The following is a 15,535-nucleotide window of genomic DNA, read 5'->3' as shown; positions in this document are numbered from 1 at the left end:
TGCAGATCTACGATGCTAGAGAGCCTCTCTCAAAAAACTCTGTGAGGTTCAGAGGGCAGGTGTTGTCCCCAGTTTACAAATAAAAATCTGGGAAGCACAGATGATCAAGTGGTAACTCCCCAGTCTTGCAGGTCTGGATTATGGTGGAGCAAAGACAGGATCCCTGGTGGGCCCACTCCTGTTTTCTTTTCCTAAGTCTCATTGGTAGAAAGTTAAGAAATCTGCAACCCAGGCACAGAGGATTCAACTTCGGTGGGGGACCCACCATGGAGATTCCAAGGAAAATGATATGATGGATGCAAATGTATGTTGATGACCCACACAATGCTAACAAATATGTAATAGCCTAGAGATATAAAGATGAAAATGACAGTGTTCTAATCTTGGTGGACCCCCAGGATAGGAGAACAAAATGGAAAAATAGAAAAATATAGAAAATACAGAATTGGGAGCTTCCCTGGTGGCACAGTGGTTAAGAATCTGCCTGCCAATGAAGGGGACACGGGTTCGATCCCTGGTCTGGGAAGATCCCATATGCCGCGGAGCAACTAAGCCCCTGCGCCACAACTACTGAGCCTGCACTCTAGAGCCTGCGAGCCAAAACTACTGAGCTGGCACACCACAACTACTGAAGCCCGTGCGCCTAGAGCCCATGCTCTGCAACAAGAGAAGCCACCACAATGAGAAGCCCGCGCACCGTGGCGAAGAGTAGCCCCTGCTTGCTGCAACTAGAGAAAGCCCGCGCGCAGCAACGAAGACCCAACGCAGCCTAAATAAATAAATAAATAAACAGAATTGAAAGGATTGAGGTAATTTCAAGAGTTTCAAGAAAGGGATGTGGATGAAGCTGGTTTTGAAGATGAATAAAAGTGCAACGTCAGTGAAGGAGTGGGAGAGCACAGTTGCGTGATTTTTGACAAGTATTTTGTGCTTGGGAAAATCCAAATAGTTTGTTATTGTTTCAGTGTATGTGGCCGAGAGTTGGGGTTGCTGGCGCAGTGGGGTGATGAGAAGCAGGGAAGGAGCTGAATTATGATATATTTGTGGGGAAAGGTCTTGTAAAGTATTCCTAGGTGCTTAGAGTTCACCCATGGTACCAGTATTTCAACTGTGTATAAAAAACAAAGACCGTTCCTGAAGATGTTAAGATCTTATTAAGTGCTTCCCTGTTCCCTAAGGAGGCTTAGAAAATACTGAATATGTAAGTCTGCCTGGAAACTTACAACACAAACCTGTTGTAAAACCTGTAAAAAGGCTGGGCTTTTAAGTATGAAATCTATTTGCAGTAGACATTTTTGGTATTCCCCAAATGTATTAAATCCCCTCTGCCCACCTCTGACTAATGTGCAGTGGGGGGTGGACAGTTCCATGAAAGTTCACAGTGAGAGCTCTGATGGGTAGGGGAAAATGATTGCCCCCAGGGAAAACCCTTCACTGGTAAGGTTGGGAGCCTGTATTCAAATACCCCTGACTCCCATCTTTCAAGCTGATGGTTCTAGAAGGCATTCTGTACACTTATCAGAGGTTCATGCAGAATCAATCCCTTATTGACTACAGTAGCAGCTTCAGTAATGTAACCAGCTGGTGGCTTTTCTTCCATCCCTCTTTTATTCACCCCACTCCTTCCCTCCTACTTTCCGAGATCATCTTCCATATACCGCAGATCACTCAAGTCCTTTCTTGGCTCTGCTTTTGGGGAAGGAAAACTAAGATACTATTGAACTTGTTGAGCAAGCCATTGTTTTTACATAAGGAACTAGTTTTGTTTTCCTAGGACACACCTATAGCCTGCCATGGTAGAATTTTCCCTTAGAAACTTTACTGGGTTTTTTTTTTGGCTGCGTTGGGTCTTCGTTGCTGTGCACGGGCTTTCTGTAGTTGCGGCCAGCGGGGGCTACTCTTCGTTGTGGTGCGCGGGCTTCTCATCGCCGTGGCTTCTCTAGTTGAAGAGCACAGGCTCTAGGCGCATGGGCTTAGTTGTTCCATGGCACATGGGGTCTTCCCAGACCACGACTTGAACCCATGTCCCCTGCATTAGCAAGCAGATTCTTCTTTTTTTTTTTTTTAACATCTTTATTGGGGTATAATTGCTTTACAATGGTGTGTTAGTTTCTGCTGTAAAACAAAATGAATCAGCTATACATATACATTCATCGCCATATCTCCTCCCTCTTGCGTCTCCCTCCCACCCTCCCTATCCCACCCTCCCTATCCCACCCCTCTAGGGGAGATCAACCTGCAAGTATGAAGTGTTTGAGCAGCCCATAGAAAACCTAGCCCAATAAATAAAATTAACAGACAGGTGTCAAGGTAGAGTATTTTATACACCAGGAATGGTCCATGTGAATATTCATAGGAAAAGCAGTCAAAGTAAGGAGTGTATTTCTCTCCTGGCTCTGCATACCTCCGTGTGATATCTTGGGAGATACTGTCTTCAGGGTGGGACCAGAACTTGGGATATCTTAGAGCAGCACAGCATAGGTGGTTACCAGAAGGGCAATCAAGGTGAGCCACTTGTGGCCTGTAGGTGGGGTGGAGGAAGAGGAAAGAAAGTAAAAAAATATGGAGAGCTGGATTTTATCTTTGTTTTTTAATTCGGATTTCCCCAGTTGTATTTGTACTTATTTGTGTGTGTGTGTGTGTGCGCACGCGCGTGTATTTAGTTCTCTATAATGGTATCATGTATAGTTTGTGTATCCACACTGTGGTCGAGATCCCTCACAGTGCCCTTTTATAACCACACCCATATCCCTGCCCCAACTTCCCTAAACACTGACAACCACTAATGCATCCTCTGTTTCTGAAATTCTGTAATTTTAAAAATATTATATAAATGGAGTCGTACAGCATGTAACCTTTCAGGATTGCTTTTTTCATTTAGCGTTATTCTCTGAAGATTCATCCAAGTGTGGGGTGTATCAATAGTCCATTGCTTTTTATTCCTGAGTAGTATTCCAGGAAATGTGTGCACTACTGTTTGTTTACCCATTCATCCATTGAAGGACATCTGGGTTGTCCCCAATTCAGGGCTATTTTGAATAAAGCTGTACAAACTTTTCTGTACAGGTTTTCTTGTGAAAATATGTTTTTGTTTCCCTGGGATAAATGCCCAAGAGTGCGATTGCTGGATCATATGACAACTGTGTGTTTAGTTTTTGAAGAAACTATCAAACTGTTTCCAGAGTGGCTGTGAAATGCTGTACAGTCATACAGCCACCAACAATGTATGAACGATTCTGTTTCTCCACATCCTTTATGGGGTTTAGTGTTGTCGCTGTAGTTCTGATAGGTGTTGCTAACCATTCTGATAGGTGTGCCGTGATACCTCATTGCAGTTTTAATTTCTATTTCCCTGATGGCTAATGATGTTGAACATTTTTCACGTCCTTATTTGCCATCTCTATATCTTCTTCGGTGAAATGCCTGTTCATTGTTTTGCCCATTTTCTAAATGGATAGTTTCGTTTTTTACTATTGAGTTTTAAGAGGACTTATTCTGTATACTATTCCTTTACTGGATAAGCGATTTGAAAATATTTTCTCCTGTTGCCTGTCTTTTCATCCTTTTCCCATGCACTTTCACAAGGCAAAAGTTTTAAATGTTGTAAGGTCCAGTTTATTACTGTCAAGCCTAAAACCTTTTTGCTTAACCCTAGATCCCAAAGATGTGCTCCTATATTTTTCTCTAAAAGGTCTATATTTCTATATTTTTATGTTTTACATTTACATTCAAATCCATTTTGAATTAATTTTCATATATGAGTGAGGTTGAGGGCAAGGTTCATTCTTTTCCCTATGGTTGTCCAGTTGCTCCTGCACCATTTATTGAAAGGCTGTCCTTCTTCCACTGAATTGCTTTTGCACATATGTCAAAAATCAGCTCAGCATATTTGTGTGCATCTGTTTCTGGATTCTCTGTTTTATTCCATTGTTCTGTGTGTCTGTCCCTCTGCCGTTCCCACACTGTCTCGCTCATTGTAGCTACATAATAAGTCTTAATACTAGGTAGAGTGGTTCTTTCCACTTTATTCTTCTTAGTCAAGATTGTCTTAGTTATTCTAGGGCCTGTGCTTTTTCTATGTAAGTTTTAGCACAAGCCTGTCTACATCTACAAAAAATAGAAAAGTAAAACAACCAAAAACCTTGCTGGAATTTTGATAGGAATTACATTAAATCTGTCTATCGATTTGGGGACAGTTGAAACTATGCTGAATCTTCCAATCCATGAACACAGTAGGTGTCTTCACTTTATTTAGACTGATTCTTTTTTATCAGTATCTTGTAACTTGCAGCATATAGATCCTTTGTATGTTTTATTATCTGTATACCTAAGTACTGTATTTTCTTTGAAATGATTGTAAGCAATTTTGTGTCTTTAATTTTGATTTCTGCAGGTTTACTGTTACTCTCTAGAAATTGTATCCTGTGACCTATTTAAGTCACTTTGTAGTGGGAATTTTTTGGTTTGCTTTTTGTTTCTGTAGATGCCTTCCTATTTTCTGTTTAGACAATCGTATCATCTGCAAATAGGGGTCATTTTATTTCTTCCTTTAGAAACTGTGTGCTTCTTATTTTTTATTCTTTTATTATTGCAGCGGTCAGAACTTCTAATACGATGTTGGCTGCAAGTGGCTAGAATGAACATCCTTGTCGTATTCCTGATGTTGGCAGAAAACATTGTCTTTCACCATCAGATATGATGCTAGTAGATGCTCCTTATGAAGTTGGTTTCTTCTTAAAGTCTGGCTAATTAGAGGCTCACAAAATGTGAATAATGTCACATTTTGCAAGAATTAGGAGACAGGAAGAAAAATCTGAGAGGTTTCTACCAAATAATTTCTGGAATGATTTCTTATTTATTTTGACTCCTAAACAGGACTTGTTCTGATACAGTTCTTGTCAAGATTGGACCATATGCAGCCTTGACTTGGGTTTGGGTTGCATATATAATCTGCCAGGATATTTCAGTAATCTGAAACTTTTTGGATATTTTTACTACTTTGATCTCTGTAGTCCCTAGGGTTAAAAAAAAAAAAAAGCCGGGAAAACACTTCAGGCCACTACAGTTATTTTTGTTTGCTCTTCCTAATGCATGTTCTCCATGAACTGGCCACATCAGGTATCCAAAAATAATGTTCTTTGCCCTTATATACTGTAGAGATAGTATCACTGCAAATGTCTAGAGCAATGGACAAACGTGTGACAGTGTTAGTGTTTAGGCAAAAGAGGTTTTCACCTATGGAGGAGAAGAGACATTGTTAGTTTCCGTAGAACCTTTTTTTTATCCTTTTTGGTGTATTCTAGGTAAAATCAGTGATGAATATGTTTTATGATGTGAAGTTATATAACAGAAGAAAACAAGGAATTGGACAGAAAATCAGTAATATGATGCATACTTGGTTGTAAAAATATAATGATTTGAAATTATTTTTCCATGTATGGGCTACATTCTGATATGATGTACTCCTCCACTTAGTCTTTGGGAAACATTTGGATGGTCCAATTTTGCAGTTCCAGCTCAGTTACACTTCAAAAGCCTTAATGTTTTGATAATGCTGCGTTTGGTTATAGATTTAAGATGATATAATGCTATGTTGTATCACTTTTGTAGGGTAACGTCTGAATAAAATAAGTCCATAAACACTATTTTTTCTCCTTTTATAGTCACACATATGTGAGTTTTGCTGAATTGCTTTATTCCATGCTTAAAACCTAGCAATTTAATACTGTTTTTCAGTAACAATAAAATGAAACACATAGGCCTTCTAATTTCCCATTGATGTATTGATTTATGGTGCTCAGAAAATTCATACATGTCTACAGTTGGTAGTTTTATCAAGTTGAAGAAGATTATTTTGGTTTTTGCATTTTTCAAAGTTGAAATTTTTCAAGTTGTGTTTTAAAATACGTACACTGCCTTACTTTTCATAGTCACCACATAGGCAATTTATATCAACCCTTAAAAGCTATGAAATGAGTATATTCTTTCACAAATTGACAGTGTAATTGTTCTAATACAGAAAGTGACACCACAGCATATATTAACTATGGAATGCACAGTACTTTTTTTTTTTAAGTCACAGTTTAGAGAAACAAATGTTTCTTCTTTTTTTCCCCGTAGGCTTAAGCTTTGTTCAAAATGAAGCCCATAGAATCTTCTCCGTGCTATAATTTAAGCTGGAGAATATGAATTGGAATTTGCTGTCCTGGATTATTATTGAAAGAAATTAAATGGTTTTTAAAAATAGCCACTGGTGATCAAAATAGTATTTGCCTTAATTGCTTTATTAAATACTTGAAAAAATTATTTGACCAATGATAAAAACAGTTTGTAGTTTTCTACAGCTACAGATAAAAAGGAATATGTGGGTTTAATTTACAGGATTAGTGGGTATGTATTTTTGTTTCTATTGCTGCATTTCTAGAAGCCTTAATAAAGAAATCAAAATCCTACTTTTCCTTCTCAAAGCAAATGTTAAATGTTTTCCTCCTGAGGTTCCTGAGACGGGATTTTTTATTATCCTAAAAAAGAGGAATGTCTCTGTGTGAACATTTTTAAATTTATGGTCCTTTCTGAAATTCTGTTTTGTTTTGTTTTCAAATCAGATCTGGAAAATTTTAAAACCAAAATGAGAAGTACAGTGTCAGTGCGTGAAGGACAGGGAGTTGTCCTGCTCTGTGGCCTCCCGCCACACTCTGGAGGTAACAAGTGCTCTGTTTTTGCTTTTATGTTTATTAAACAAGTTTTGGGGCGAGACCCACAGCATATGTACTGTTATTGCTTCCATAAATTACCCTGAGAAACTTGATAATCCAAGCATTGGATTCTGTCAGTTGAGTTGCAATATAAGAAACTACAAAAAACAGTCTGTCCAGAGGAGATTATTAACATAATTTACTCATTTCAACAAGGAAGGTTCTAAAGGCAAGCAAGATCAAGTTAATTTCAGTTACCTAATGGTGCTGAACAATGCTTCATCCTTACACTATTATCATTTATTATTTAGTTGTAGACCGTGACGTACATTGGTGTCTTTGTGGTTTCTCTCTCTCTCTGTCTCTCTCTCCTGCCTTATGCGTACACGCTTACACATGCTTATTGATATATGTTGTTGCACCTCTTGATATATGTGTAATATATATATTGAAAATGAAATATGTGTGTGTGTTCACATCATTTTATTGGGGTGTTGGAATTGCAAATTTTATGCTATATTGCTATAAATTGAAATATTGCTGGAAATTCACAAGGTTAACAAAATAGCTACCAAGAGTGAAAATGAACTTCTGCACATATGAAAATAATTTAATAAGTACTGCTCCCCAGTAAGAGCCTGAAGTGCTGGTTGTATTTTCCTCTCACGCTCACTGTTACAAACTTGGTCACTTGCAGGAACAAAGAAGGCATTATTAATGTATGAATCATTGTTGTCAGAGAAGCAAACACATTCTGTTATGAGAGGATGAGAATTCCTGAGAGATAAATAGGTTAGAGAGAAACTTTCTGACCAGAGATGAAACTGAGAAGTCTTCTTCCCATTATAATAAAGCTTATTCAAATGTCAGTATGCTGGACTTTATTTGTTCTGTGACATCCAAACCAAAGTCCTTTTTGCCCAGTGACTCGGCAGTTTTAATCACAAAATCCTCAGCCCAATAAAACAGACATTTCCCATCTTCAGTATTTGATCATTTGAAATGTCTGAGCCAGCTGCAGACTGCAGATTTGGGGCTTGATTAGCTGCCGTGCTTGCCCTCATGTTGGTGAGCATGGGTTTAAATTGGGCTCCCCAGTCTACTTCGGGAGTGTATATTTTGCTGAAATCATGAAGTTTCAGAGGACCTGTGACTTTGAAGGGAAGCATGGACTCTCTTGATTAGCAGTAAAAGTAACTGAGCTCAAACTGGCTTGAAGAAAATAGGGAGTTTATACTGGCTCATATAACTGGGTTGAGCATGTGCTTTCTACTAGAGCTGTATGGTTGACACAGCGATGTACCACCCAGAATGACTCGCTGCCTCACTGTGGGCAGCGGGGTCAGCCAGTGGCCTCCAGGTCTCAGCTTCTTCCTCCTGATCTCCTTGGCTGCAGGAGCCACTTGCCCAGGGTCTCGCCCTTCTAGGGACTGCCTGCATCTGGTGACTGAACAAGGAGAGGATATCAGGGGTCATTTCTGCCCAACACTGGACAGTTCTAGTGGGGAGGGCTCAATCCAGAGCTTCCTTCCAGCATGACCAAGGCTTTCTGGGCCATCACAGTTTGACTTCTTTCTTATCTCAAATCCTACTTTTTCCTTCTTGCTTTCACGGGTTTTGAGCTTTGGTCAAAATCTTTATCCCAGACTCTAATATTTGCTCCCTGAGAACCCGATCTACTGGACCCAATGGTTAAACCAATTTCATAAGCGGTTGGTCTTTCTTGCTGTTTCTTGGCTCTGCTTCCCTCCATGTTGATTCCATTGTCATGTAGACTCCCTGTGGTAGCACAGGTGGCTCCTGGCACCTCCAGGCCTTCTTGTCCTTAGTGCTAAGGATCCTAATGGACCAGACAGCTTGTTGCTCAGTGGCTCCTGATTTTCATTGGATCAGCCTTGCTCATGAGATTTTCCCCTCCAGCAGAGAACCAGAGTCAGCTCCATCTACTGGCAAGCACTGAGATGAGAAAGGCGTAGTTTCCAACAGAAAAGAAGGGTTTTTTTGTTGTTGTTGTTGTTTTTTCGTTTTTTTTTGTTTGTTTGTTTTGTTTTTTGCGGTACGCGGGCCTCTCACTGTTGTGGCCTCTCCCGTTGCGGAGCACAGGCTCCGGACGCGCAGGCTCAGCGGCCATGGCTCACGGGCCCAGCCGCTCCGCGGCATGTGGGATCTTCCCGGACCGGGGCACGAACCCGTGTCCCCTGCATCGGCAGGCGGACTCTCAACCACTGCGCCACGACGGAAGCCCAAGAAGGGTTTTATTATGAGAAAAAAAGGGGAGTGATGTTTTAGGTAGACACTAATAATGGTTAGAAGTACACCTAGTAAGCAAGTATCAAAATAACTAAAGTTTATTTATTTATTTATTTATTTATTTATTATTTTTTTTAAAGTTTATTTTTTAAAAGCAACATAAAATAGTAGCTGGGCGGTCTTGTCTATGATGTGTGTTGGAACTGTTGACCCAAATTAAAAGTCTAAGTGATCTTCTTTAAACATTTTTATGATTAGATGTACTTGCTGATAACAAAGGAGGGGATCTTTTAGTTGACTGGTCATGCACACAGTGAGGAAGTCTTAATAAGCGGTTGGATAAAACATGTTACAAAAGATGAATCTTTTCCATTGTCATGAAATTGGAGAACTGCTGGCCAGTCACAACTCTCCTAAGTAATGACATCCTCTAAGTAATGATTCCTGTCTGCCTTGGTGACTTCATATAGTGGTCTTTTCATTTTTAAAGCTCACAGTCTGGGGTGACTGTGAAAGTCAGTAGAATTGTTGGCAAAGAAGGAAAGAAATCTTCCCAGATGCGGTGCATTAGCTCTTAAGACCCCGCGGCATGCATGGGGGAGCGAACGACTGAACAAAAGTATATCTTCCTGCATGCTAGATTGTGTAGGAAAATGTTAGGGACCAGAGCGTCAGATTTAGATGCTGAGAACAGGATTGTCATTGATCCAAGTCTACCTAATGTTGAGTCTGCCAAGTCACAATTTACATACCCTGGCCTGACTTCTTGGTTTGGGAGCTTCTTGAAGACAGAGCCTATGTCCAGGTTTGCTCTGCAACCAAGTGCCTGACACAAGGCTGGTTTATGACAAGCAGTCAGTAAATAACAGTTGAACAAATGAACACATTCATGAAATGAATAAAGGAATCCTCTTTAGATTGGGCCAGTTACAGATGCTTTCTGAGAATGCACTGCAAACTCTGTTTCTAGAGGTGGAAGCATTTAACAACTAATATGCGCTGGGTGCCAAGCAGACAGGTGCAGACACTGACAGATGACGGTGAACTCTGCCCACAGCAGCTGGTATCAGCTCCGCTTCATCCCCTTGTGGACTGAGGGACTTTTCATTCAGTGGAGGATGTGAGGCAGCCCAGAGCAGCTGAAGCTGCGACTCCAGGATTTATCAGTACATGTGATATGGGGCACACATGGCCCCACTGTGATCCATTGTGTCCTCTTTCCACAAAGTCCCGTGGTCTCTGCGGGACACGACCTTCCCTTCTCTGTCTTAACTGCTATATTACTTTTACTCACTTCTACTTGGTCCCTTCTCAGTGGTCGGAAATTTTTAATTTTGTTGTTGTTTTCTGATTACTGAAGACATCATCGTATTTTATTATCTATCATATGCTCTAACGGAATCACAGCCTGACAGAGTAGACACAGGGGTGAAATAATAATAATAACGAATAATAATAGTAGTCTGTATTTATTGAGTGCTGCTTAGTTGCTAAGCAGGGTGCTGGCTCTTGGTGGAAATAAATCATCCGCTAGGAGATTCTTTGGATGAAAAGTATGGAGAGGAAGTGGATAAGTGACAAGGGAGATATGCAAAAAAAGAACCCAAATAGGAGTCCCGAAGTATGGAAACTAAATATATTATTCAAGCTCCCTTAAATAATTTGTCTATGCAGATAATTTATAAGCAAGTAGCAGCAACCTGGGGTTGCTTTGCTTAAGAGCAATCGCTATTTATATGACGCCATAGAAGGAAAAATTGTTTCCTGATGGGTGACAGAAATGTTTCCTGGGAGTCCCCATAACTCCTAAGCAATGCAGGTTACTGTCATCTGAGAGGGGTCTCATCTCCCACTCATTCTGTGACACTTTCTGCCACTTACTATTCATTGTCTTCTCTGCAGAATAATCCAACATCTCTCTAAGGTGAAAGGAATTAGTATCCTCTTGAAAATTAGTTGGAAAATCAGGAAGCGACATGCCAAAAATAAGGTACCAGCCATGGATTATCCGTGGGTTAGTTATCAATCTAATTACCAATAGTGTGAAAAGCTGGGAATTAGTGTCATTACCAGTCAGTTGCTGATATCACTACAAGATCGTTGAAATTCAAATGCACAAAAATATTATCCTAATATAAATAAGGATACAAGACTAGTTCATGGGCTTTTCATGATAAATACTAATTAGACAGGAATTCATAGGTTAATCAAGTTATTGCCTACATACATGTTAATAAAGACTTGGTTTTTGTCCAAGGATGCCTGATGAGATTTATTTTGAGTTAAAAATAGACCTGAGTATTTCCCAGTGTTTCATAAGCAAACAGCTTTGGTCTCTGAATCCAGCTTCCAACGTCTGTGCTCTGCGCATACTTCTTCTTACAGTGACAGCCCTGGACACTGCCATCCTTTGGGATGTGAAAAGGAAGAGTGTGAGATGCTAAACAGCAGGTAGTGGAGGATGAAGCAACTTCATGCTAAAAATTGCTTTGTAAATCCTGGTGTGACAGAGGTGACAGCTGTTAGCAACATAACCAGATGGCATGGGATTTACACCCTCTGTGTCAACATCTTTTTTTTTCTTTCCCTAGGACCAAAAAACAAAAGTCACCTCAGGTGGTTTAGATGGGGCAACTTGAAGAAAAATTTCCAAGTAAGAATGTTCTGGAAACACTTGTGCAGTTGCTAGACCTTGCTTCAAGGCGATGAGACATTACCTAGTGTTTTGGGATGTGATTTTGACCCAAAACAGTAGTTTCCCCAAATACCTTGATGTGTAACCTTAGCACCACCTTGGCTTAGGCATTCATTTTTTCTTGAACTACACTCTACTATTCATGTTTGTAGTTTAGTCAAATTTAAAACAACAGCTTTTTACAAAACTTTGAAATAGGGAATACGTAATATGTTCATGGGCAGAATGTGCTTTCTGGCTCCCATGGCATGTGCATCACTGGTCACTATATAAAACGTTTCTTTGAGAACCCAAGGGTTTCCCCTTCCCTGAAGCAATGTATCTGAAAGTTGCATCATAGCAGGTCTTTATGCCATCACAAATTATGAAATCTAGATAAAGCAGATGGTTGGGGGATTATTGAGGAATAAGCATCTCTCTGCCCCATGGAATATTGCTCCTAATTTATTGCTCCTAAACCTGGAAGTCAGATATGTTAACATGTCACAAGAAAGAGAGAATCCGTCTGTAGACTGAATGAATAATATATCACAATTGTGAAAGTGTTTTTTGAATATATGCCAATGTTGTTGTGACTGTTGACACTTATGGGTGTCCAGAATATTAATAAATTCGCAGTAGTATTCAGACAAGTATGTTCTGAATCGGTTGACACATAAACCTCGGGTGCTACTATGTGGATAACAGTAAAATTGATCTCTAAAGGGAGTATCTGTTGTCTCAAATAGTCTTAATTGCTGAGCATCCATTTTGTAGTTGGACATGGAGATGAAAAATCCTGAGTTTCTCCAAAGTACTTGAATGTGGAAACTGTGAATTAAAAATATTTTTTGAGTCTGCCCTCCTCCCTTCCTTCCTTCTTCCATCTGTCCATCCATCTATTTTATTCATATTTTGATTTACTCATGCATCCATCAAATATCTGTTGACGTGTGGAAGATGTTTACATCTTACAATGCTATTTTACTGTAATATATATGGCCCTTGACTTGAATAATCTTAGTATTAAATACAGAAGAAACTGAAAGCATTGCTGATAAACTTGATAGGAATGTATTCAAGTCAGTATTTTTGAACCCTATCCAAACCACTTTCCAAGTTAAATGTACTGTTCTCAGGGTGCAAGGCAATAGAAAGATAAATAGGAATCCCCCTGTCCCCAGGGGCGTATATGTGAGTGGCTTGAAATGTCTGATTTTTATATATAGATTAAAATATACTATAATCCTAATATGTTTACTAGGTAGAAAAATATAAAATTAAAATATGTAAGTAAATTTTTAAAGAGGGCTTACTATATTTTCTTCATGTACCCCAGGGTGCATTTGTACATTTTTTACCCCATTTTAGAAAACCTGTTTCTAGACAGCGCTTGGGTTTCCTTCCTCCAGCCGTAAGGGTTGGATTATGTGATGGAAGTTTTAGACTTGCTTGTGTTTTGTTTAGACACAAGCAGTGACTGCCTCTCCTCCTGGGTATTGCCTCCATTGCCTCCACGGGCTTGGAACCACGCCTAGCATGTTCCAGCTGGGTGCTGCTGATTGGCCCAGAGGAGGACACCTGACACAAGCTGGGCCAATCAGACGCTCTCTCCTGCCAGTTTGAAAATTGAACTGACAGGCTCTAAGTTGTGAATTTGGAAGTTTGAGGCAGATTCTTTCTATCATGCCAAGAAAGCGGATGCACATGGCGTAGAGAGATGCAGCCCTGCAGAGGCTAAAAACAGAGACCCGGAACAGCGTAAAGACTAAGGACTGCCTGGCCGCGGGCTCTCCAACCTTTCTCCCTTGGCAGCTGCTTTCTTGCCCTTGGGTGCTATGCAGCAGCCCCAGTATATGGATATATACTCTGTTCCCTTTGTTATTTTCAGCTGAGTCTAGTGGGTTTCTGTTTTTTACAACCAAAGTCTCATCACTAATGTAGAGGGCATTATTGTTAGGGCTACACCCGTCACTGGGCTGTTCCAGCATCCTTTTATGATTGAAGTCAGAACTGAACACGCCACAGATGGCCCTGGAAGGTGGCAGGGTCACAGAAGACAATTTAAAGAAACTGTGCATTCATTATTATTTACGTGTTCAGTCTATGAGTGAGTTTCCCCCAAATTTCAGGGTTGCCAGTGACTACTCCACATATATTTCATCAGAGCAGCATGGGTTCAAGCTCGCTCCCCCCGCCCATTTCATTCTCGGATCCCATAAATAGTCTGCTATAGTACAGTGAGAAAATCATCTTCTCCCACTCAAAAGACCGCCGAGATTTCCTTGCTGTGATTCCATCCACCCACAAACAGAAGTCAGAAGGAGTGTTAAGCTCATCAAAAAAAAAATCACGTGCGTGAGCTGGAAGTTTAAATCCACCGTTAGAGTGATAGTGCTTCTACAAGAACTTACTTTAAGATAGGAGAACTCTGATGTTTTCTGCTTTAAGTAAACATTGCATTGTTAATTTAGTACAAATCAAGGATGGTAAAGGCTTTGACTCCTGACATCTTAAGCAGAATTTAAGGGTGATTGTTAGTCAGTGCTTTTTGTCAGAAAAAAACAAAAAACTTAGTAGCGCTAGGTGAAACCTAAGACTTAATCTGTACGCTAGCAAGAGGGACAGTTAAATGTTCGTTGCTTTGCTGTAGAAATGAATTTATATGTACTGGTGTTTTAATTAAGCTTACATGAGCTACTGTTAACAAAGAAACCTGAAAATATATTAGCTTAAACTGAACTGTATTTCTTGCTCAGATAAAGTCCACATCAAGTGCTTTTGATCATAGATCTCTGGCCTCATCCATTTATGCCTCTCCGTTTCAGCATCTAAAATCTGTGGTCTCTGCGTCTGTCTTGGTCCAGCTGGCAGGGAAAAAAGGGGAGAGATGACCCATGGGTGGTTCTTGTGGACATGTGCCTGGAGGGGATGGCACGTGTCACCTATGTGCACATTCTGCTGACTGGTTCCCAGTCACATGGTCACACTGAGGGCAAAGGAGGTCCATTGTGTGTCATGGGGGAAGTGGGAACGGGTTGGGAGTATAGCTGGCTTCTCTCTGCCACCTTTAGATAGACCTGTGCTTTTGAAAATAAGCACAAGCAGGTTAGGACCAGAGACGTATAAGATACAGTGTGTCTTAAGAGGCTGTATTTCATGATTTCTAGTGGCTGTATAAGAAGCTCATTTGGAGCACTTGTTAAAAATGTGTATTCCACGATCCCACTCTCAGAGATTCTGATTCCTTAGTGTGGAGTCTTTTCTGGGAATCTGCATTCTTTATGAATGACCCAGGGGATTTTTGACTCAGCGGGACCTTGAGCCACACTTTGAGACCCACTATCATCACGTCGTACAAATTTAAATGCCTTAAAGAAATGTTTTAAGGAGTAGAGAAATGTCATTTATGATGGAGCAAGTGTAAGCATTGAAGTATTTCAGGAGTTACATTTTATTAAGTAGGACATTTTGGACTTTAAAAGGGAAGTGGAATTCTTGGCTTATATAGGACATTGATGTTCATTTATTTATAAGCTAGGCAATTCCTCTCCCAGCTGAATTTTTCCTTCATTAACGTTAGCTGCCTTAGAGAGCACGGGTGACGGTGTGCCTAGGCGTGTAGCTAAATATTCCACGGCATTCATCCACTTTCCCCCGTGTGGAGTAGCTGGTAGGTGCCGGGGAGTCACCTGTGCTTGTTGATAATCACAGAAACTGGGCATTGGTTAAGTGTGCGTAGCTTTTAATCCTCCAGGCACTGCTTGGCATCTTACCCCTGAGTAGTTTGGATTTGTTTATTGTTGTTATTGTGTCTGTGTGTTTCTGTGAGAGTGTTCATCTCAAGGGGGTATGCCCATCTGGAGTAAAAATCAGACTGATATTGTAGGGGAGGATTTTCAAAATCAGTTACTTT

At 40.3% G+C, this 15,535-nt stretch overlaps 1 protein-coding gene across 2 annotated transcripts in view; it reads left to right on the top strand.

Moving 5' to 3' along the window:
• CNTN3 (contactin 3) overlaps positions 1–15,535 on the top strand; it is a 217,451-nt gene that overhangs the window by 53,727 nt on the left and 148,189 nt on the right. For both annotated transcript variants that reach the window (XM_029244094.1, XM_029244095.1), the window contains exon 3: positions 6,606–6,701. In XM_029244094.1, coding sequence (XP_029099927.1) covers positions 6,606–6,701 — 96 coding nt within the window. The remainder of the gene's footprint in view (positions 1–6,605; positions 6,702–15,535) is intronic.

Source organism: Monodon monoceros, unplaced genomic scaffold, assembly GCF_005190385.1.
Source record: "Monodon monoceros isolate NGI ecotype Baffin Bay Population unplaced genomic scaffold, NGI_Narwhal_1 Super_Scaffold_3, whole genome shotgun sequence".
NCBI lineage: Eukaryota > Metazoa > Chordata > Mammalia > Artiodactyla > Monodontidae > Monodon > Monodon monoceros.
The sequence above is the reverse complement of the archived record's forward strand: the minus strand, read 5'-3'. Positions and strand labels throughout refer to the sequence as shown.